We start from the raw sequence: 25339 nt of genomic DNA on the forward strand, positions 1-25339 counted from the left end.
CGCTTTTTTGAGGTCAAGAAACACAGCTGCTATTTCCTTTTTCTGATTCATTTTCTCTTTTCAGTATCTTCTCACAAAGTTTCGAGGAGACTTATACACATTTCTTTGCCTATGCCCCCTATTGCTTTTCCATTAGTACATATAATGTCGTTTTTTAATAAATGTAGTTTCCTAGTTTCAAATGCAACATTTTTCCCAAGACTTAACGATAACATATCATTCGGTCCAAAACCTCACATTTGTTTGAGTTTTCTACTTTTCGAACGACCGATTGAGGACGATAAAAACTATCTTTTAACATTTTCTTGTTCATAAAATTGAAATCGCTATTATCTGGTAGCAAATTTATAATTTTTTAAAGTCATTCAATAGAATCAAATGTTTCAAACTTAAAATTATTTTAACATTTTGCCATTTTATATTTCTAAGATTTTAACAGAGAAAGAGACTGAAATATATCTACAATTCAGTATTTATTTTGACCTAGTAATGAAATAAGCTTTGCATTTCTTTTCATCCCTTTATAGAGAATACTTTTAAAATAGAATCATTAAAATTTTGTTCTCAGATTTATCACATTAAAGTGACAAATTTTAATACGAATTTTTGTTTATATTTCCCGGAATACGGAAATCTCTAATATCTTAGAAATATAAACTGGACAATTTCCTCCATTTTGTCAGAGATTTAATTAAAAAAATATGCCAACATTTCATCGGCTATCACTTTTAACATTTGACAGGTCACGTTTGATATTTGACGCTTTGCAAATTGCTACTACTAATACAATTTACAATATCACTGTGATAGTAACTTCGAGGCAGGCAAAAGTGAAATGGTTGCAAAAATTTGAGCTTTTATGACAAGTTATGGATGTAAAGGATGTGTGGCTCCAAAATAACTGAAAGCATTGATTTTCTGCTCTGTAGTGTTGACTAAAATTTAGATTTGTCGATACCTTGTTAATCTTTGGAATTAGGCAATCTAAAAACGTCAACCTTATTTTCCATTAATAAAATACTTAGATTTTTAAAGGTTAGCTAACTCATGAGTTTAAGCCAATCAACCTTCACCAGCAACTTACATAGTACATCTTAGCTTACTGGCCATGTGAAAGATAAAGTTGAAAAGTACTATTTTTTGTAATATAAAAATGAAGTATTCTACAAAAACACCCTGAAAAACGTTTTGGCAAATATAATACAAATGTTACGATCTTTTAAATTTTATGTGAGTTCGAAATGTTCAAGAAATACAAACACTGGTAGCAACCGTACTTTTTTTTAAATCATGCATATAAATCATCTGTTCTTAAATGTATTTGTAATAATTGAAGACACCTTATTTTTCAGAGATACTTTGGAGGCAATGTACAATCACCATAAGAAATAAAATTAAAAAAAACATGATCTCATGTGTGTTAACCTTAAGTAATTTTGTACTGCCATCTATACGCGAGTCAGCCGTTTTACTTTAGACTTCATAAGCCGCTGTACAAACTTTACCTCACGAATGTCAAATCAAACGTCAGACGTCAAAAAGTCGACCGACCGAGTGAAAAAATGGCAGCACGAATATTATCGACTTCGGCTCAATTATTAAAATCCTTTCAAAATCTAAATATCGCTTGTAAAACAACTGCAAATGTAATTCAACAAAAAGAACTCACCGTCAGCCTCCTGCAGAGTGCATTGCCAACAGTCTGTGCCACCCGAAGCACAAGTTTCTTCAACAAACGTAAGTACCTCCTGTGGTATCAAAATTTGATTGTGTGGTTATGTGATCATATTTTTGTTCTTAATCTTTCGCAGTTCCCGCTGAGGATCTTTGGCGCGGTGTTGTTTCTGTGAGTAATGCAGGTAAGAAGCGAGGTCGTGGTCGAGGTGCTGGCCGAAAGCTAGTCAAGGACTTGAATCGAGGACAGATAATCGGAGTGGGAAGCACCAATATCCAATGGCCAGGTCTGAATTCACCCATCATTCGAGGCAAAGAATTGGTCAAGCAACAGCGACTGCCCGACGATCCGGAGAGGGAGAAGAAACTCATCAAACTTCGCGATTCAATGAGCGGCTTCCGAGCCATGAAGCTGAGTCCCATCGACAGGGGTTGGTCGGGCACAAAGTTGCCCGGACGAAGCATTGGTCCACCAGATCCAGTGGGCGAAGATAACTTTGAGGGATTCGATACCATCGTTCTGGAGAACAAAATTGTCTTCATCATGAAGGGCAACATGGGACGTACGAGGAGGTACTCGGTTCTATCAGTTACCGGCAACGGCAATGGTTTAGCTGGCTTCTCCCTAGCGAAGGGTACCGAAGTCCGCGCTGCTCTCAGGAAGTCAAAGAACCGTGCTGGACAGAAGCTAATGAATATCAAACGATGCGACAATCACACCGTCTTCCACGATTTCTTCTGCCAATTTGGCAAAACCAAGATATTTGTCTCGAAGAAACCCGAGGGATACGGTTTGGTGTGCCATCGAGCCATTCAGGCTATTTGCAAAGTCATTGGCATCAAGGATCTGCACGCCAAGGTTGAAGGCTCAACCAATCTGCAACACATTGTCAAGGCGTTCTTCATTGGACTGCTGCAGCAAAAGACCCACGAACAGATTGCCGAGGAGAAGGGATTGCATTTGGTGGAGTTCCGCAAGGAACTAGGCGGCCTTCCACGAGTGGTGGCCAGCCCAAATAACTGCCGCAAAAAGGAAGACATTGAAATCAACGAAGTAATGGACTTCAAGCAGTACGCCTTGAATGACAAGATTGTGCTGAAGCGAAAGAAGTTTCCACCATTCTTTGCGAACACCCGTGGCTACGAGTTGTATCTAAAGAAGAGGGAATACCTGAGGAACCAGGATAGTGTGAGAATTGACTTGATGGCGCATTATGGAGAATTGAGGAGCTTCCTCACCGACAAATACCCAGAATGTCGGCCCAAGAAGTTCCAACGCGAGAAAGAGGAGTGAAAAAGAGAAAAGAAATTGTTACACATAAATAAATAAGAAATATAAAATTTAAAAAACCTAAACTTTTAAATTTACATTGTTGTAGGGTGGGTGGACGGCAGACAGGGAAATTCAACTCCATTTATAGATTAAGGAAGAGGGGAAAAGGAAGACAGAAAAGAAAATATTTGTATTATTTCCTTGATCTCTATTTTGATTCTTACTTTTTATACATCTCTATTTCTCTCGTATTAGTTTTCTGTGTGTAGGTGTGTTCTTATATTCATTTCGTTCGCTGAATCGAAACGTCACTGAATGAAAACAGTGTCATTAAAAAGTGTTGCTGAGATGCCTCAATCTCATTGTTAAATATACAACTATACTATTATGTTAAGTTAGCTGGGGTTGAACTTTAAGCTCTTGTCAATACTTCATACAAATCTATTAACTTTAGATTTTAGATTGTACATTAATTATCAGAAGCATCAACCACAGTTAAAAATTCCTAAGATATTTTTCAATAAAAGATTGTTTGCTTACTCGACTGACAGATTGAGTTTCAAAACTTGACACTATAGTTTAGCTAATCCGATTTGTATGGTAATGAAAATTGTCAGATACATTAAATGACGACTTAGTTCGATACTTTCAAGTGTGTTTCGTCGTCTGAAAATAGCTGTTAGTAACGTTTCTTTAAATTGTGTCACATAAAAATGGTAAATTTACATGTTAGTAAGACATGTGGGACATTGACGGCCTCACTGCACACAATCCGCAGTGCCCTGATGTGCCAATAGTCTGTCCGTTTGTGTTTCTTTCCTTTTCCTCATTCCTTGGCCTGATTTATGTTTTTGTCTGCAGGCGAGGTTGAGTTTCGGGGGCAAGATCCCCCCCATCCGACGAGCTGACACCGTGCACCGCAAGCAGGCCGCGTCCCCTGGAGCTCAACAATCCCACCTAACCTATTCCAAATCTTCCTATCTCTTTTTCCTACCTCATCCTTATCCTACCCTTCTACTTCCTCCACTTCCACACCTCCTCTTGCCACGCAACAGGGTTCAGACAAGGGACTTCATTTTCAGTGAATTTCATTCTTTCAACGTAAATTTTGCAAGGCAACTAGTTACTTGTTTAAGTGTCATGAATTCCAAACTCAGAAGTTTATTTCACAAACCTCTACCTTAAGTTAATAATACAAAAACTACCAAACACAAAATGGTCTACAAAATACTCCTGACGCAAGGTACAAGTCCTTCACGATTGCTATTTTGTGTTGTAAAGAAATATTACTTATTTTTTTTTTCCAAATTGACTAGGGACCCTTTTTCAGAAAACATTGAATTAAGTTGTGCAGTAAATAAATACATCATAGAGTATTAAAGCGCAGCTTTCAGTTAAATGAAAAAACATAATCAACTTTTATCTTGAAAGAAGTTGACATGTCTTGATATTCAAGCAGATTTTTCTTGACTTATTTCCAGTCAACTTTCCATTAAAGTTGCCTTAATTGGAAGGTAATTTTTTGGCAGTTGGTGAATCAGATAAAAGAAACTTGCCTTACTTTCAAGTCCTTTTTATCGTCTGAAGCTGCCCATTATAAGATCAGACTATGTGTTATGTATTGCCTCTTGCGAGGAATTGAAAAATCCTCCAAGAGTGATTCTTGTCATGAAAAGAGTTTTCTCAAATTAGCCGTTTGGATTAGGTATAAGAGGGTAGGTCCCCTCCATCCTTGACAACAGTACTCGCACACTCACTTTATAGTTAAAAAGAGACAAAAAAGTGAAGTTGAAATATAAGAATGTGAAATAAAATGGTAAACACAAGTCAAAAGAGGCCAACACTATATAGAATAAATAAATAAAATGAATATATTTGATTGTCTTTGAAATAATGCTTTGAAGCGCCATATTACCAATTAAGGCACGTTATGTATAATCTTTTTTTGGAAGCATACATATCGTTTATGTTTCCATTTAAATTTTTGATTGAATTGGAAGATTAGAATCAATGCAGTTTTTGGGGTAATTTTCAATTTAACGTTTACTGAATTAAAAATTAACGCTATAGTCAAGTTCGAAGAAGGAATCATTACCCTTTAAAGAGGTCTTGTTATTTTTAAGTACATTACAAATAATTTTAAGGTAATGAAACTGGCAATATGCGTTAAATTTAAGATATAGAATAAGACTTAAGAAAATTTATTAAAAAATCTGATGTGAAAGGTTTTGTTTTGCTCAGTAGAGAAAGTGGTTAGAATTTAACCAAAAATTACTCAAAAAATGATTCTTTTATGAACGGTTAAATTGTTTGATTATGGTTTATAGCCAAGAACCAAAAAAGGTCACACAGATATTAAAGTTTAAAGGGTGTTTTTATAAAAATTCATTAAACTTTGCCTATTCAGCGTAACACAGTGATTTTTGAAAGTAATGATTTTTACGTTAAAACATTTATAGTTAAAAACTGAAATATTTACATTACATTTTATTAAATTTATTGTGAATATCTAAAGTAGTTTTAAATCTTTGTATTGTGTTATGATTGGCTGGGCAAAGGATGGTAGATAATTTATTGAATATGAATGTAAAATAAATAAATAAATTTGGTGGCGCAACAGTCTATGAAGAACCAGGGCCTAGTGACTTACAACTCTCAAACATTCCTGCGTGCGAGTAATTTTGTCAGAGATGGAAGGAACCTACAGTTTATATGCAGAATCCGAACGGCTAATTTGAGGAAGCACTTGTTCATGACAAGCATTACTCTTGCAGGTTTTGTCAATTCCTCGCAAGAGGCAGTACACGTGAACAAAGTTAGGTGGCACAGGCAGTGAATATGAATGTGCTTTCAAGTAAAGAATCGATCTGCCGTGTTAAATGACATTCTACAAATATGTGATGAATTGATGGAACTTTACTTCACACAATTCTGGGATTTCACTATTGTATAGGTGTTTGGTCGTAAAAATAGTATTTCCAACTCTGATTCGGAGTATCTGTATGCAATTTTTCCTTGTTAGTTGCCTATTATTTGAAATTCGATGGTGATGTGGATTATGTCTACGAAAAAAAGTATTGCAGTTATTCCAATTAACTTCAAGTTCCATCTTTAGCTCCTGGAAATATTTTTGGCTAGTTAATTGATAGAAATTTGTCGAATCCATAACAAGTGGAATTTTAGTAGCATCTTTGGCTGCATCATCCGCCATTTCATTGCCTTTGATAACAAAATGAACTGGTACCCATGCTAGTACTATATTTTCCGTCATTGTGCATATTAATTGTTCCAGAGTAGGGCATCGGTTTCTTATTTTGTAGGCCGTTTAATATCCCAAGGTTTCGCAATTGAAAAAGCTCTTTGAATTGCTGATAGTTCAGCCAGACCGGGGAGGTTTGAAAATGCTGTTCCCACTTGACTATGGTAAACGATGAGTTATCATTTATGTGTGAACCATCTGTATAAAAGATGTGATCAGGGTTGACCTTTTCGGTCATCTTTTCCGTCGTCATATCATCCGTCGTATTTTTCTTTTTAAATGCTGCTTATTTTGCATCTATTTGAAGCAGTTTTCATTTTCAACGGGAGGGCTATATTTTACTGAACCTGGTTCAAACAAGGATTTTGGTTGGATTTTTTAAAATACTTTTAAAAGTGCAGATATCGAATTTTTCCATTTATTTGTTTCTGAATTAGTAACTGTATTGGCAATATTATACAAGGGATGTTTTGGATCGGTAAGGGCCTTGCTTGCTTAGTAATTAGCTCTTCTTTTGCCAAAGTTATGAAAAGAATGATACCCAGCTTCAAGTCTAAGAGTGTCGATCCTATATGATTTTAGTGCTCATGAGGCTGAAACAATTGTTGGTCGCGATTTTAGTTTTTGATTGTTGTCCACATGTAGGTTGTAAGTCCATGTTGTAAAGTACCTTCAACATGTATTTTTGCTATTTTTAAGGCTATTTCAAGATGAGGTTCTTTTTTTGAAGTAAATCATTTTTAGGAGGTTATATCGTTTTTTAATTGAAGAATTACTTTTTTTACCTGAATATTCCATTTTAAATTAGAACTAAATGTCATACCCAAAATATTTAATTCTTTTGATTATGGAACCTTTTTTTCAGACCATGTGTGGATAGCCCTATCTTACTCTTTTACTCTTGAAGGATTTGTCAATTCCTCGCAAGAGGCAGTACCCGCGAAAACTATTTTTTTAAATTAAGGTGGCACAGGCAGGGATTGAACCCAAGACCCCTTGTATGACAGTCTAACGCACTTTTTTTTTAAATTCATTTTTATTAATTCATTCTTAAAACTATCTTAAAGCTAGACAAAAATTCATAAAACTAACCTAATTATCCATAACTTACAACTAACTTAATGGTCCCATACGGACACTCTAACAATTAAAACTAATGCCTTTCAGCCCTAAGATCTATTTTACTTCATTTAAATTTTATATATTAGAAAATTTGAAAAAAAAAACTAATATCAATATCCTTTTTTATTTGTACTTACAAACTACTTAAAATTAGGTCCTAATATAAAACTTAAAACTAACTTAAACTACCTATTCTACCTATAAACTACTTAAAACTAGAACAACCACAGCAGCAAATCTAACGTTTTTTGTTTTTATATTTAATTGTCTTTTTTTGTATGTTTTTTTTTTTTAATTTTTTTTCTTTTTTATATTCCATGTTTTATTTTTTTAGTTTTTTTTTGTTTTTTTTTTTAAATTTTTTAATTATTTTTTTGTGCCACCATGCCTATTCTACTTAAAACTAAACCCTAAAACTATAAAACAAGTATAAAAGCCGGCCAAGGCTTGAAACCCCAACCCGACTACCCATTATCAAGTGCCGATTGAAGCCACCAAAACTGGTTCTCCTGCTTCACCCTATCAGTTCGGTCCCGTTCGGAGCCCTATTGAACCGAAGGAGCTCTGCTCCACCGAAAATTAAATTGTTGGTCGAAGACCTAGCTCTTGCAATGTGACCTCGAACGAGATTTATCACGAAATTGTCAATTCTATTGATTCGAGCCCCGTTGTATAGGACCTCGTTGGAAAAGTAATGAACATTAGAAGATTCGGCTGTTCCATATAAGCCGAAACAGCGTCGTAAACACTGCCGCTCGAACACCCGAAACTTCTCCATCTGGGAAGGGGCAACGTTGAAACACACAGGACAACCATAAACGATCATTGGGCGTATGAGGTCCATGTAGCAAATTACCTTAACTCTGGGGTCCAGCCGACTGCTAAAAAACAGCCGTTTCTTCAGAGCGAAGACTCTTCTGGCCCTGGTCAGAGCAGCATTTATATGCCTGTCGAAATATAAATACTGATCTAACCAGATACCGAGGTACTTCACCAACGCACTGACCATCATGCCACGGGTGCTACTAGCGAATAAACATAGGTATTGTAAATTGCTACCGAGAGAGGAGATCCTTGAGGAGTTCAATTTTTCAGTTTAAAGAGTGTGTATTTATAGCCATCAACATTAATTCGAAAGGTTCTTGAGGTCATAAAGGACGCGATAAATTTAATTTACTGAAAAGGGACTCCCCATTTTGACATTTGTGTAAGGACGGGAATCATGATGACACAATCAAAAGCTTTTCCTTGGTCCGATGACATACATAACTAGACTATGTTTGGTTTTAGAAAGTTTTCTAAGAGTTTATGCTCAAGCAAGTGAACAAGTTTATGTACTCCTTCCTTTTGTCTAAAAATTTGTTGTTTTGTTTTGTTTGCTAACTATAAGTTTTGTTTGAAAATAAAACATTTGTTCTACTGTCTCTTGAATATTGTGTTTCCAGCTAAATTTCTTACACAAATACCAAAAATTTAACCTATGGTTTCACGCCCTAAAGTAAAAAAAAATCCTAAGCTTACTGGTTTTTTTTGGAGGTGAATTGAGTTAATACATAAACTGTTAAAGTATCATTTGCGATACATATATATAAAGAATTAACTTCTATTATTGTGAACAGCTCATAATTTAAATGTAATCAAAAACTTTACATATAGTTAAGCTTATAAATATAAAGTGATTGAAAGGGCCTTAACTAATAATCCTATTTAATGTTGAGGTTAAAATTGGTGAGAAATTGATCTATAGGCTGTTACCTACAAGCTCATTTTCAAAATAACCGAAACCGGGTATCCCTAAAGTATGCAACAAAAAGAAGGCAAAACTTAATAGCTGGTAGCAATCGTTGCAGATACGGAGGCGGTAAAGTGGAAATGTTGGTTAGGAAGCTTAGGTTGAGTAGATTTTCTAAGAAGCAACATTTCCACTTTTCAAAAAGAGACCAATCCGCGCTGATTCAGAAGCGTGAGATAAAAACTGGGATTCGTGTGTTGGTGAAGTGGAGAACCATCAACGGGATAGGAGCTTTTTCTCTAATATATGAAAATGGGTAGTCCGCAGGTTGGCTAGGAAGCCTAGACCTTTTCCAAATATAATAGCCGGAGAGGAAACTTCTTTTATAAAAAGCCCTCAGTCATCTTAAAGTGAATCCGAACAATAATTTAAATATTCCAATTATCTTTGCCAAAAAAAAAGGCAATTGTTTGGTACGTTTATTTTTTTTTAAATTACATTTAGTGTGCGAGCAACTGAAAAGAAAATAATTATCCAACCACCAAGGTAATGTCGATTTTATTTGCAATTAGATATATATGTATGTATGTAATATAGGTATGCACGTAGATGCATATATAGAGAACTATATACATATAAGATTCTGTTCTTTGTGCTTAGATTTAAAAGTATTCCTTTTTTTATCAAGCTCCCAAAAGGTATCATGAAGGATAAGATACCTATATAAATGTTGAATGACAACGAGTCAACAGGATTGCGTGGCCAGATTTAAAATCAACATTCAGCACACCCCAAACTATAGAAGCCCGGTAGCCTAGAGTGTCTAGGCGCCGACAAAAACCCCACCGTTAAACTTAACGCTGTTCGAAGCCGATGAATATAATACATATAGTGTTTTTTTAAAGTTAAATTTTTTTTGTTTTAAAATGAAAAAAATTTCTTAACGAGTAAATTAAATTTGTGGTAAAAATATCAATAATCAATTACGAAAATATTTTGATTTGATACGTTCCGCGAAACGTAATATAAAATTAGTTTACTTAGTTTGTTTGAAGTTAGTTAAAGTGAACAATTTATATACGCATATATATCTACCATCATTACAATTCGTCGACCCAGCCTTCCAGCAGCAGTGGCCACTACAGCAGAAGAACGGGGTAAGTCGATTATGTTTCCTTTTTTACATACTATATACGAATTAAAATAAAAAAAAAAAAGAAGATATACGTTCGTATATATATAACTTCAAACAAAGGGGGGGTTCCGCATAAAGGGGAGTTGAAATAAAGTTTAAAAGAACAAGAAGAAAAGAGATCTTGAAGATCCAATTTTTGGTAATAAAATCGAAGACGATTCTTATCGAATCAATGATAGATTTTGGTTGATTTGCTTATGATTGCCACTTTATTTTGTTATGTAAAATTAAATACAAGATTAAAAGTAATAAATTAATTTTGGTGTTAAATAAAAATTTAAATTTTCCTACATGCATATAAATATATATATACAGTTTATAAATTAAACCATTTTAAAATTTAAATATCTAAATAAAATAGTTTGTTAATTGAAAAGAGTGAATATGGAATTTTTATGAAGCCTAAAATCATGAAGATGATGGCTTAAGTTTTGGTTCTAAAGGGATGAGAGAGTAAGGGGAAAATGGGGAAGAAGTGATAAGGAAAAGAAGCCGAGGAATGGGGTTGTTCTTAGCGAGGAAGACAACCAGGTAGGGAGGGTTATGATAAATATCTCGCGCATCACTACCACCGGGATGCTAGACTGGCATTATTTTTGTGATGAGTCCTGGGTCGAAGAACCTTCGAAACCGCTGAGCTACGGGTTCAATTAAGCCAGTCACGACCCCAAACAGGCAAAGCGGCTCGTTACAAATGGCGCCCAACGTGGAGCCCTCTATCTGAATTCTGAAGATAGAGTGGCTAAAGAGTTATTTTGAGCCAATTCATTTAGTTTTTTTTATAATTTTAAAATAATTTATTAACATTCTTTATATTTTTTTTTTCATTTAAATTCGAATTTGATTATGTTGATTTTGTGAGTCCCGGTTACTGGATATGAGGTATTTGGTCCCGCGTTGCCATAAGTGAAACATAATCAAAATTTTCTTTTTATTAAAAAGTGATGTGAATCAAGTGTTTAAGTCTTTGAGTATTCTTGATAAGGAACTCAAATAGCAAGACAAGTGGCACACACTTTAAACAAATCTTTATGCTCGGAAGAGACCCGTTTATGGAAAGGCGTATTCGGAGGTCCTTCCAGCAAGTCATTTATTTTCGGAGAGTTTTAGAGTCCTTCAAGGATGAAGTAAGTGATTCGTCCTTGGAGTTCTGAAACTCAAAGATTACATTTTTTTTCTCAAGTCCTTTTTTTGAACAATAGTTAAAGTAGTTTATTTTAATTTTGTTTTATTATCTGGCTCGCAGAACACGGCTTCTTTTCCATTTTTATCATTTCTTTTCCTATAATTTCTCTTATCAGATTCTCATCCCTTTATTTTTTTTATGAAGATACATTTTGAAAATAAACACAATATTTAATAATAATCAATCATTTTGAAGTTTTTAAATTTTCTTAATATAATAACATAATACATTTTTTTATGTATATTGAAAGCATTTTTGAATTATTTTTCTTTAAAATATTATATTTGATGGTAAGTTCGAACAAGAATTTCAGGTTTGGAGCTGGATGTTTGTGTTGAATTTGGTCACGTATCCTTATGAAATTTTCCTTATCGTCTCAAAAACTTATAGTTGATTTTCAATTTAATTTTTTTTGTTGAGATATCATTTTTAAAATTTAGTTCAATATTAAACATCCTGTTGGAAAAAGGGTGGATTTTGTGAACTATAATCAAAAATATAAACAGTATAGAATTACAATTACTTTGAATTGAATTACAGATGTACAGATGTACATATGTACATACATACATACATTTTTTTTATCTTTGAAAATAATTTTGAAATTTGAACTTTTTTTGGTACTCAAGTTTTTGAATTATATTTTTTTCAGTTTAATACTTTTACTATTAGGTACATTTTTTATTTACATTTTTGAGCACACAAAGCAAATTGCATTTTCTTTGGTTTAGACTTTCAATAGACAGTTTTTATTTTTTTTTGAATTTTCCTAGTTCAACCTGCACTAGGACCATAATAGAGTTCGAGTGTCCTTTTCTGGTGAGGGTTTTCGAATTGATTAATTCATTGATCTTGAGTTTTTTCTCGGATTCAAAGAGTCAGTAGCGGAAGTTTTTTTTTCGTAGTGAAGGGGTATACTCGGTAGATTCTGGGTGAGGTATGAGCAAACAGAGAAGAAAGTCTTTCCAAGAGAAACTTCAGGAAGTCAGTTTGTATACCGAAGCTAAATTTGAGGAGTTCCATCAAAGATTTAGAAATACGATCGATCGTTTTGATCTTAATAATACTTTTAGTTTTTCTGAAGATATTAACTCAATTGTTTCTGATTTAACATCTACCATGAACAGTGAAAACGAAAATGTTGACATTGGTGGTAGGGTACAAGATACAGCCGAAGGTGAAGCTCCTGAAAGCGGTGGCACTAACCATAATGCAATTAGAGTAGATGAAACAAATGAATTGTTGGATCGCATAGAGTCATCGATAACTGGTAATCAGGTTAGGCTCATGCAGACGTTAAATGTTTTTATGAATAACGTCATAGCAAAGTTGGAGTCGATTGGTATCAATCAACAAGAAAAAAATAATTCAAGGAATATTAATCCGTTTTCGATAAACGCTGATAGAGGGCCGGAAGTTCTTAGCTCGGAGCCAAGGGAATCAATTGCACCATCATCTTCGCTTAGCACGCCAGATAGATGTAGGCTTGATCGGTGGCATATCAACTATGATGGGTCTGAAAATGTTTCCGAATTTTTGTTCAAAGTCAAACGTATGCAAAAATCCTCTGGTTATACTGACGAACAGATGATGGCAAATTTTCAAATTTTGCTCTCATCCGGAAGTAGGCCGAACAAATGGTTTTGGGCATATCTTAAAAGAAACCCCAATGCAAAATTTAGTGACGTCAAAACGGCAATGAACAAGGAGTTCGGTAGACTCGAAAGTGATGTTGAAATATATATGCGTTTGCTTACACGAAGGCAAGGTCCTAAGGAGTCATTCGATGATTTTTACCATGCTGTAGCGGGTCTCAACGACCGATTAATGGAACCGTTTGACGAAAAGAAGATGTAAAACGTTATTCGAAACAACACTAAGGATAAACTCGGTGAAATCTTGTTGGCTGCGAATGTAAAGAGCCTTGAAGAGCTCAGAAATAAAGCGCGAGAGGCTGAGCGATTTTTAGCTAAAAGATCCTTAGTACCAAAAGTAGTACATGAAGTTGCCATTGCGGAAAACCAAGAAGTTGAACCTTTCGAGGCTGAGGAAGTTGCAGCTTTTTCAGGTGCTAGAAAAGCAACTTCAACGGCAAACTATGTTTGCTGGAATTGTGACCAGAAAGGCCATGCATATCATTTCTGTCCATCGAGAACCAGAAATTTGTTTTGCTTTCTTTGTGGAGCAAAAGATGTGAGTACTGTGGAATGCGGTAAACACTCGGGAAACCTGTACGGGAATGAGAGGAGGAGTGGGGATCTTCGTTCCACCAGGAATACTCCGAACCACTCCCAACAATAAAATCATTTCCATCCAACAACAATTTAAGTAAAGCTCCTGATAAAGACGTTCCAATCAAGATCTTGGAACGAAGTCACGTCGAAGATTCTGAAGTTGCATCCTATCCCATCAAAGCGTTTAATCTTCAAACATTACATGATCGCAAGATGAATTATGCCAAAGTTCGTGCTCGAATTTTTGGGCATGGCTATAATGCATCAAGCTTTCATATTCAAAAGTGTCGTCGAAGGTTTCGACAACGAAAAAAATTTCGTAAGCAAATTGTCGAAACTATAATTTCATCTAATTTAGATGGTCGGATGTATGCCGACGTAAAGCTTTACGATGAATCTGTCTTTGGGTTGTTAGATAGCGGAGCTTCAATCTCCGTTATTGGAAAAGATGGTTGGGCATTGGTAAAGAAAATTGGTGCAGAAGTAACTCCATATAAAAACGAAGTGCGGACTGCGGATGGGAAATCGCATGATATCGTGGGATATTGCGAAGTTCCAACAACGTACAACGGAGTTACCAAACCAATTACTTATTATCTAATCCCCAACCTCACTCAAAAGCTTTACCTTGGGATGAACTTTTGGCGAAATTTTCATTTAATGCCTGAAATCAGTGAAATTGAAGGAAATATTGACAATGGTGACGAGGAGGTAAATTTTAAAGATGATGCCCAACTGATAGATCTTCTTCCAGAACAAAAACTTCAGTTAGATAAAGTGACAAAACCTGTTTCCCAACTTTATGGTGTTAGGCTTAGGGAAAACGAGTCTAGGATGTCATACAATCGATACGGGTAACGCTGTACCAATTAAATCTCGACATTACCCACTGTCTCCAGTTCGTCAAGAAGAGGCGTACAAGGAATTGGACCGCATGTTAGAGCTTGGAGTTATTGAAGTCAGTAATTCGCCATGGAGCTGTCCGGTCGTTTTGGTGCGAAAGCCTGGTAAAGTTCGGTTATGTCTCGACTTTCGAAAAGTTAACGCAGTCACGGTAAAGGATGCGTATCCGTTGCCTCACGTTGAAGGCTTATTGAGTCGCATAAGAGACACTCACTTTATCACGGGGATCGACTTAAAGGACGCGTACTGGCAAATACCCCTTGACGAGAAGTCTCGAGAGAAAACCGCGTTTGCAGTGCCTGGTAGGCCACTCTACCAGTTCAGAGTAATGCCTTTTGGTCTTAGTAACGCGGGTCAGACAATGTGTCGAGTTATCGACCAAGTGGTGCCCAGTCATCTCCGTGATAATGTGTTTGTTTACTTAGACGATTTGCTTATTTGTACTGCAGACTTCAAGTCTCATATGCGCATTCTTACCGAAGTCGCTGCTTGCCTCCGTCGAGCGAACCTTACCATCAACTTAGACAAAAGCAAGTTCTGCATGTGGGAGATAAAATTCCTTGGGTATATTGTCGGCCAAGGAACTTTGAAGACTAATCCTGACAAGGTGGAGGCAATGGTCAACTTTCCGCTTCCAACAACAATTCGACAAGTGCGAAGGTTTCTCGGTCTTACCGGATGGTATCGCCGATTCATTCGAAATTACGCTGATGTCACCGCTCCACTTACGGATTGTCTGAAGAAGAAGACAAAATTTGAATTAACGCCCGAAGCGGTGTTGGCTTTCAACAAGCTTAAGGATGCACTTTCCTCATCACCAGTGTTAAAACAACCTGATTTTTCGAAAGAATTTGTCATTCAGTGCGACGCGTCTTCCGATGGAGTGGGTGGTGTTCTTTTCCAGTTGGATGAGAACGATAACGAATCACCTATTGCCTATATGTCAAAAAAGTTGAACAAAGCGCAAAAAAATTACACAGTTACTGAGCAGGAATGTCTTGCAGCTGTATTAAGCGTCAGGAAGTTTAGGCCCTATGTTGATGGATTACCTTTCAAAATAATAACAGACCATTCTAGCCTAAAATGGCTGATGTCGATGAAGGAGTTATCCGGACGACTGGCTAGATGGAGCCTGGAATTACAAGGCTATGATTTTAAAATTGAACATCGAAAGGGGTCCCTCAACGTAGTGCCGGATGTCCTGTCGCGAATGGAGATGGAAGAGGTTTCTGCAGAGTTAACCGTTTCAAAAGCTGACTATGAAGAGCTAGATTCTTTAACAATAGGTAAAGAGATCGACCTTGATTCTGTTGAATTCGATTCGGAACAATATTCTCAGTTGAGAAAGAGCATCCTTTCCAATCAATCTGCTCTTCCTGATCTTGTTGTATCGGGAAAATATATATACAAAAGAGTAAGGTTCAGGACTGGCGATGTGGTGGAGGAGGATTCATTGTGGCGTCTTTGGTTGCCAGATGCTCTCACTTACGAATGTATTAAATCAGTCCATGAATCTAAACTCAGTTGTCATGGTGGTTTTACGAAAACTTATTGTCATTTAAAAAATAAGTACTACTGGCCAAAAATGGCTAAAGACATAAAAGCGTTCGTGAGTGACTGCGATACTTGTAAAATGGTAAAGGCCCCAAATAAGGTTCTTCGTCCACCAATCACCAAGCAGATCGTGACGGAAAGACCAATTCAGAGGTTGTACATAGATTTTTTGGGACCTTATCCGCGTACGAAGCGAGGAAATGTATATGTTTTCGTAGTAGTTGACGCTTTCACTAAATTCGTATTCCTCAAACCAATGACGAAAGCTACCTCGTCGAAAGTTATAGCTTTCCTCGAAAGCGATATTTTTCATACTTTCGGGACCCCTGAATATATTCATTCCGATAATGGGCGACAATTCATCTCCAGCGAGTTTAAACGGTTTTTGTCTAATTATGGAGTGCAGCACATCCGCACGGCACTATATTCTCCGCAGGCTAACATTGCCGAGCGCGTTAACAGGAGCGTTTTGAGCAAGTTAAGGGTGATGATATCTAAGGAGCAAAATGATTGGGACGATCATTTGTCAAGCATAGCTTGCGCTCTACGATCCGATGTACATGAATCGTTGAATTGCCAACCATACTTTGCTCTATTTGGGCAAAACATGATATCTCACGGATCCTCATACCGACTTTTACGAAAACTGGATGCCCTGAACGACTCGGAAATGTTAGTCTTGCCAAATGCTGTAAAAACTGCCCTCGCGAGACAAAATATATCGAAGAATATATTCAGGGCATACGTTAAGTCAAAAAACACGTACAATACTCGTGCGAAAGCCGTCAATTATCGTGAAGGACAAGAAGTTTTTCATCGAAACTTCGCGCAAAGTAACTTTACTCAGGGCATTAGCGCCAAACTTTTGCCTAAATTTGTCAAATGTCGCGTTAAAAAAGTTATAGGCAGTGCCATGTATGAACTAGAGAATTTAAATGGCAAATCCTTAGGTATATTCCATGCCAAGGATATGAGACAATGAATATAATTTTCTTAATTTTTTTTATTTTTGCCCGACTAGATAAAAGTTAAGTGGGTTCGCGTCCCACGTTTTCCTTCCTGGTGGAAAAAAAAAAACATTTTCATAATTCGTTTCACTAAGAAACATTTTTAAATCATTCAAAATGCGTTCTTCCGACGGCAAAACAATTTTTTTTAACCTTCTATTTCCCGTCGGCAAAGCATCTTTTTCAAACTTCATTTGCCGACGGCAAAACAAAAAGAAAAAGAAAACAAAAACAAAAACAAAACTAACAAAATGTAACCATATGGTCATTGCATAATCAAACTCCAATTCTCATACAGAGGTATGTTTATATGTGCGTATGTATATTTTTGTGTTTACATTTTATTTGACAAGACTTAATCCGATTGCTTTATTGCCAATCAATACCTATAGTCTCTTTGATGTTTACTTCCTATTTTTTGTATGTAACGTAAATTCGTTTCAAGTCACGATTTTGTTTGGAATATTTTTATCGATCTCTGTTTTTATTAGATAGGTCGTGGGTTCCTTTGCATGTTCCTTGTGGGCGAGACACTTGCAAAATGCAAAGCCCTGTTACCTACAAGCTCATTTTCAAAATAACCGAAACCGGGTATCCCTAAAGTATGCAACAAAAAGAAGGCAAAACTTAATAGCTGGTAGCAATCGTTGCAGATACGGAGGCGGTAAAGTGGAAATGTTGGTTAGGAAGCTTAGGTTGAGTAGATTTTCTAAGAAGCAACATTTCCACTTTTCAAAAAGAGACCAATCCGCGCTGATTCAGAAGCGTGAGATAAAAACTGGGATTCGTGTGTTGGTGAAGTGGAGAACCATCAACGGGATAGGAGCTTTTTCTCTAATATATGAAAATGGGTAGTCCGCAGGTTGGCTAGGAAGCCTAGACCTTTTCCAAATATAATAGCCGGAGAGGAAACTTCTTTTATAAAAAGCCCTCAGTCATCTTAAAGTGAATCCGAACAATAATTTAAATATTCCAATTATCTTTGCCAAAAAAAAAGGCAATTGTTTGGTACGTTTATTTTTTTTTAAATTACATTTAGTGTGCGAGCAACTGAAAAGAAAATAATTATCCAACCACCAAGGTAATGTCGATTTTATTTGCAATTAGATATATATGTATGTATGTAATATAGGTATGCACGTAGATGCATATATAGAGAACTATATACATATAAGATTCTGTTCTTTGTGCTTAGATTTAAAAGTATTCCTTTTTTTATCAAGCTCCCAAAAGGTATCATGAAGGATAAGATACCTATATAAATGTTGAATGACAACGAGTCAACAGGATTGCGTGGCCAGATTTAAAATCAACATTCAGCACACCCCAAACTATAGAAGCCCGGTAGCCTAGAGTGTCTAGGCGCCGACAAAAACCCCACCGTTAAACTTAACGCTGTTCGAAGCCGATGAATATAATACATATAGTGTTTTTTTAAAGTTAAATTTTTTTTGTTTTAAAATGAAAAAAATTTCTTAACGAGTAAATTAAATTTGTGGTAAAAATATCAATAATCAATTACGAAAATATTTTGATTTGATACGTTCCGCGAAACGTAATATAAAATTAGTTTACTTAGTTTGTTTGAAGTTAGTTAAAGTGAACAATTTATATACGCATATATATCTACCATCATTACAATTCGTCGACCCAGCCTTCCAGCAGCAGTGGCCACTACAGCAGAAGAACGGGGTAAGTCGATTATGTTTCCTTTTTTACATACTATATACGAATTAAAATAAAAAAAAAAAGAAGATATACGTTCGTATATATATAACTTCAAACAAAGGGGGGGTTCCGCATAAAGGGGAGTTGAAATAAAGTTTAAAAGAACAAGAAGAAAAGAGATCTTGAAGATCCAATTTTTGGTAATAAAATCGAAGACGATTCTTATCGAATCAATGATAGATTTTGGTTGATTTGCTTATGATTGCCACTTTATTTTGTTATGTAAAATTAAATACAAGATTAAAAGTAATAAATTAATTTTGGTGTTAAATAAAAATTTAAATTTTCCTACATGCATATAAATATATATATACAGTTTATAAATTAAACCATTTTAAAATTTAAATATCTAAATAAAATAGTTTGTTAATTGAAAAGAGTGAATATGGAATTTTTATGAAGCCTAAAATCATGAAGATGATGGCTTAAGTTTTGGTTCTAAAGGGATGAGAGAGTAAGGGGAAAATGGGGAAGAAGTGATAAGGAAAAGAAGCCGAGGAATGGGGTTGTTCTTAGCGAGGAAGACAACCAGGTAGGGAGGGTTATGATAAATATCTCGCGCATCACTACCACCGGGATGCTAGACTGGCATTATTTTTGTGATGAGTCCTGGGTCGAAGAACCTTCGAAACCGCTGAGCTACGGGTTCAATTAAGCCAGTCACGACCCCAAACAGGCAAAGCGGCTCGTTACAAGGCTCTTATTGATAAATCATACAAGCTATTACCTAAATATTTAAATCGACTCTTAACATTAAACCATATATGGTTGTGATCCTTACAACTTTTGGTAATTTGAACCAACGAACCAAGGCTCGGTTCTGTCGTATGTGGGGAATAAACTAGCCAAGTAAAAAGTCTTACAAAAATATAACTTTATCAGCCTATCTCATATAATATTTGAAGGAAAACAAACCTTTCATATATATCTTTCGCTCTTAAAATTTTTTCTAGTCTTATACAATTTTCAGACATGTTCCTTAACTAAAAACTTCATAATTTAAGTATTTTTAAAATTAAATAGATGGTAAGTCATATTTTTTTAATTATTTTTTTTTTATGTTGATCAATATATGGATAACCTTAATTTATTTTGATACATATACAAAAATATGATATTAATCAATATGTCAAAGTGGCTCTGGATCAGTCGTGTATGCTAAACAAGTTTGAGTCTTGTCAAAATGGTTCGGAATATTAAAAAAATATTAATTTTGTTTAAAAAACTCGATATCTCAGAAAGAGTTCAACATTTTTTAATGAAATTTAAATGTAAAATGTATATTTCTAAGCACTTTATTTCCTGCTTAATAAAAATATCTTTAAGACAAAATTATAAATTTAAAACGATTTTCGAAAAAAGAAATAAGTTACATACTTCAATAATATAACTATCCCAAAAACCGCAGGGGTAACACTTTTGTTAAACTAATGGCGGATTGAAAAACATAATAAACGTTTCATATTTATTGATATAAAACCTTTGAATCCCTTGAGATTTGAAGTGAAAAGATATTCTGAAATGTGTAATATGTGTGTGCCACACAAACGTTTCTTCCCAACTTATTTGTTTACCTTAATTTGTGACACCTATTTCTTTAAATTCAAGAGCCAAACAATTTTATCTCTAAAATTTTTAAGTTTTGTTGACTCCTTTAAGATCAAAATATTTTCTGTTATCAATGAGTAAGCAGATTAATAGCGATAGTAATAATAGACTCTTCTGCAGGTATGCTAGGAAGGTTACAAAAGTTACAAAATAAGGCAATGGGTTAATACTATACTGTAGGTGATATACACTTATTTAAAGTTTGCTGGAAACGTTCTCGAATAGTTAAACAATAATCACAAAATTGTCATAAAGACACTCGATTTTATATTTTAAATTAAAAACAGAATGTTACCAAGTTATCTAAGAAGAGCCTAACCTAACCTTAACTTAAATGTGCAATATTTAAGCAATTTAGAAGCTCAAAACATGCTATTTTATAAAGGATTACACAATTTAAATAATATCTCAAATAATGTACAAACTTAGCTAAATATTACATATTTCAAATGATACACAATGTTATTTGTAAAAAGAAATTATTTAATTTAAGACAATGAATAAAACTAAGATAAATTAAATCTAATCCACACATTTTTATATGGTATCATTCTATTGTTTCCATAAATTAAATGAAAATATATACAACTAAATCAACCATAAATTGGACCTCGAGTCATTTTTGGGACAACACTAAATGATAGCTTTCAACATTGGCAACACTAAAATTTAATAAAAACTGTCTTCCTCTTCCTACTTCCGTTCTGTTCCTGCACTCCATTTTCAAAATTATATATTTTTGTTTTTGTTCTTCCGCCTCACAAGTGAAATTAAAAAAAAAAAATAATCAGCTGCGTGAAATGAAACAAACCTAAAACGAAACATGACACAAAAGAGACATACTGATAAAACAACAAAAGAACAACAAACAAGGAAACAAAACAACTAATGTTGTAAATAAAATGAGGTATGTATGTAAGTATTAATTTTAACTGTACATAATGATTTATATATATATATGATCATATGTATGTATGTACGTACGAATAAGAGACTTGATAGGGGATTCCCTGAAATATGATTCGCGAATTCTCTAAGGTACATATTTGCGTAGACACAAACAAATTAAGCCATTTTAATACAATTTTAGGTAAAGGTAGGTAATTGCGAACTTTGTTTTGTTTTACTAATTTACTTGATTTGTTCCATATGGATTTTCAGTTATACGGATAGGTATGTGTGTGTGTAATATTTTATTTTTATCTGCCTGTTTATTTTCATTCTGTTCGATTTCTACTGCTATATATTTGAAATACAGTACAGTCCAGATAAAGTTTTTATATTGTTAAAACTATTGGATTCTCAAAGTGAATGTTTTTGACATCTGATCAAATGCGTGCCTCACATTTTTTCCTTGTTTTTAGTAATAAAGTTGTAGTTAGATATAATGATGAGACATTAGTTGTGTTTTATTATCGCCAATTATCCAAATAGGTTAGGGCATGGTAATACAGAACGCGGTCTGGCGGGACGGAAAACAATTTTACACGTCAAGTCCCCTGTCTTCTATAAAATTAAACGTTGTTTTTCAAACAAAACTCTATCAAGACCAGCATTTGAAAATGGAACGCGATGGTCAAACGATACAACAAAAAGATGCCACCGGTTACTTCTCATTTTGTAGCTACTTCCTATTTATGAAACATTAAATCCTCACTCTTATCGTTTTAAAAGGACACTGGATTTTTTTGGATTCGATTTCGGAAAAAATTGTCGCCTTGACTTTTAGAACTTTATCAATAGAACACGGAAAGCTGGCCTCATTTTGTTTGACGTATCAGAACGTAGTAGGCAGTGAAGCACTCTGAACATCCTACGGGACTATCTGACCAGCTGTTTATCCTGCAAAAATAAATCCATAATAACCCATAATATAAAACATACGTTCAGCTATCTTTTTTGTCCTTATGTTTATTTAGCTTTCAAACATTATCTGTCCCTTTTCTTACAAGTATAGTTCAAACTTCTTAACCATTTGAATCACAAAACATTTCATTTCAGGTTTTTGAAATTGTTGTTTTAACACTTGTTAAAATAAACCCTTTGTACCATTTTCGAAAATCAAAAGCGGGTATTAAAGAACAGCCTTAAGAAATAGTCAAAAAAGATGAGAAGAACCTTAGTGGTGCTAAGATTGTTTTGTAGCAAACACTATTTTAACGAGTTTTATATATTTTCAAATAGTGCAAATAGTGGCCAATTTAAAATAAAACAAAAATGTCATTTTCTATTTGACTGTTATTTAAAAATATTATTTCTTGCGTATTTTGAAAATAATGATGATTTCAAATGGTAAATCAAGATTTTTCTCTCAAAACAGTTTTTTTTTTCGAATTGAATTACCGGTTGGTCAACCAAAAAGCGATTTTTTGTTGTTTGAGGAAAGAAAATATGCCATGCCAAAATCTTTGCTTTCAAAAAGTGTCTTCTTCTTCGTCTCTGCCTCAGTTAATAAAAAATAAATAAATAAATTGGTGTTTCGTTGCAATAGGCCCTAGTAACTTATAATTCTCAACCATTCCTTGGTAAGAGTACTGTTGTTAGAGATGGAGGGGACATACAGTTTTAAGTCGAATTCGAGCGGCTTATTTGAGGAAGCGCTTTTCATGACAAGATTTACTCTTGGTGAATTTGTCAATTTCCGAAAGAGGCAGTACCCGTAAAAAAAAACTTTAGATGGCATAGGCAGGAATCGAACAAAAGACATTTGGCCTGACAGTCCAACACACTTTGTTTTGAATTCATTATTATTCTTTAATTCTTAAAACTATCTTAAAGCTAGACGAAAATTCATAAAACAAGCCTAATTAACCATAACTTACAGGTCCCATACGGGCACTCTAAGTTAAACAATAACACTTAATTCTTGCCTTTCGGACCTAAGATCTATTTAACTTCGATACAATTTTATTTAATTTTTTATTCATTAGAAAATAAAAAAAATATCAATATCCTTTTTTATTTTTACTGAAAAACTACTTAAAATTAGGTTCTTAAATAAAACTTGAAACTAACTTTAACTACCTATAAACTACTTAAAACAAGAACAACATAGCAGCAAATCCAACTCTAACATTTTTTGTTTTTTATATTTTGTTGAACTTTTTTTCTTATTCCATGTTTATTTTTTGTTTGTATTTTTGTTGTGCCCCCATTCCTATTCTAAAAAGAGGAAGACTCTGGTGAAATGAAGCCGCTCAAGCGTGTACTCTCGAAATACTCGTCGTTCGGATAGAAAGCCTCTGAAATTAAATTGTTGGTCGAAGACATCTCTTGCAATGTGACCTCGAAGGAGTTTTATCACGAAATTGTCAATTTTGTAGATTTGAGTCCAATTGTATAGAACGTCGTTGGAATAGTAATACACGTAAGAAGATTCCAGTGTTCGATATAACACGGTACAGCATCATAAACACTGCCGCTCGAATACCCGAAACTCCTCCATCTGGGAAGGGGCAATGTTGAACCACATAGGACAACCATAAACGATCATCGGCCGTATGAGGGCCATGTAGCAAATTACCTTCATTCTGGTGTCAATCTGTAAAACAGCCGTTTCATCAGAGCTAAGGCTCCTCTGGCAATGGCCAGAGTAGCATTTATATGTCTGTTGAAATATAAATACTAATCTTACCAGATACCGAGGTACTTCACTACACTTTTGCTCGCGAATCGCTACCCGTGAAGATCAACGATGACCATTTTGCGCCAATTCTTGCACGTATCCCTCGTGGCCCTAGCCAAAGGAGTCCGACGACAGTCCAACGCAGTAACCATCATGCTACGGGTGCTATTTCTATATATCATTTTTAAAATTTGACAAATTATATTATTCAAAATGATGTTTGACAAAATATAAAAAATACAAAAATGAAATGTCAAAAGCTCCTAAATTAGTTCCACTGAACCTGCAGGAAGTTGGGTACTACTTTGGTTAACAGATAAACGTTAAGGCGTTGTTGTATTATTTGTATTATAAATACCTGCTTTAATATAAACATTTGTAAAGGTTGTTAAATAAGTACTTATTTGTGCTGAGTATTTTCCGTATGTAATTCTAAAGTAGTATTCACATGAGGGCGACCAACGAACGACGAATGAATTACAAAATGTGAGTTTATATACGTTTGAAGACATATTTCCACACAAATTCTTAACAAAACGATAGCAATTTAGTGTCTATTTGATTTATGATACATACTTTTACTTTTCAATATCGTATATTAATAAATTTAAGAAAACAAATTTATTCGTCGAACGAATAAAATAATCGCGCGTACTTAACCTAAAAAGATCATTCTTGTTTTTGTTTCAGTGGTGAATGGTGTTTGACTGTGGCTCCTTGTCAAACTTCATTCGCGACTAATGAAAAACTCTCATGTGAAAGAAATGTCAAAATCGACGAATATTCGTTCATTCGTTGGTCGTTGGTCGTGCTCATGTGAATTGTGCTTAAGAGCCGCTCCTCAACAAACTGTCAAACTATTTGCGTTCCACACACAATCTACACTTCAAATTAATGAATATTAATCGTTTAGTAAGTTTTTGATGCTAAGCGAATAGCCCTTAAAGTAATTAAAAAGTTCCCTTTTAAGCACTAATCACATGGGCACAACGAATGAACGAATATTCGTCGATTTTGTCATTTCTTTCACATGAGGGTTTTTAATTCGTCGCGAATGAAGTTTGACAAGGAGCCACGGCCAAACACCATTCACCACCGAAACCAAAACAACACGCGATTATTTAATTCGTTGCGAGTGTGGATAATGTGGACCGCGAATAAAGTTTGACAGTTCGTATCAACTATAGTTTTTTTCACGACGAATAAATTTGTTTTCTTAAATTTATTAATATATGATAT

At 34.7% G+C, this 25339-nt stretch overlaps 1 protein-coding gene across 1 annotated transcript; it reads left to right on the forward strand.

Moving 5' to 3' along the window:
* Positions 1-1522: 1522 nt before the first annotated feature.
* LOC129940113 (28S ribosomal protein S5, mitochondrial) lies at positions 1523-3030 on the forward strand. Its single transcript, XM_056048358.1, has 2 exons — positions 1523-1737; positions 1812-3030. The coding sequence occupies exons 1-2, from the start codon at positions 1563-1565 to the stop codon at positions 2966-2968; spliced, it is 1332 nt and encodes a 443-aa protein (XP_055904333.1). The 5' UTR covers positions 1523-1562; the 3' UTR covers positions 2969-3030.
* The last annotated feature ends 22309 nt before the right edge of the window (positions 3031-25339 follow it).

Source organism: Eupeodes corollae, chromosome 1, assembly GCF_945859685.1.
Source record: "Eupeodes corollae chromosome 1, idEupCoro1.1, whole genome shotgun sequence".
Taxonomy (NCBI): Eukaryota; Metazoa; Arthropoda; class Insecta; order Diptera; family Syrphidae; genus Eupeodes; species Eupeodes corollae.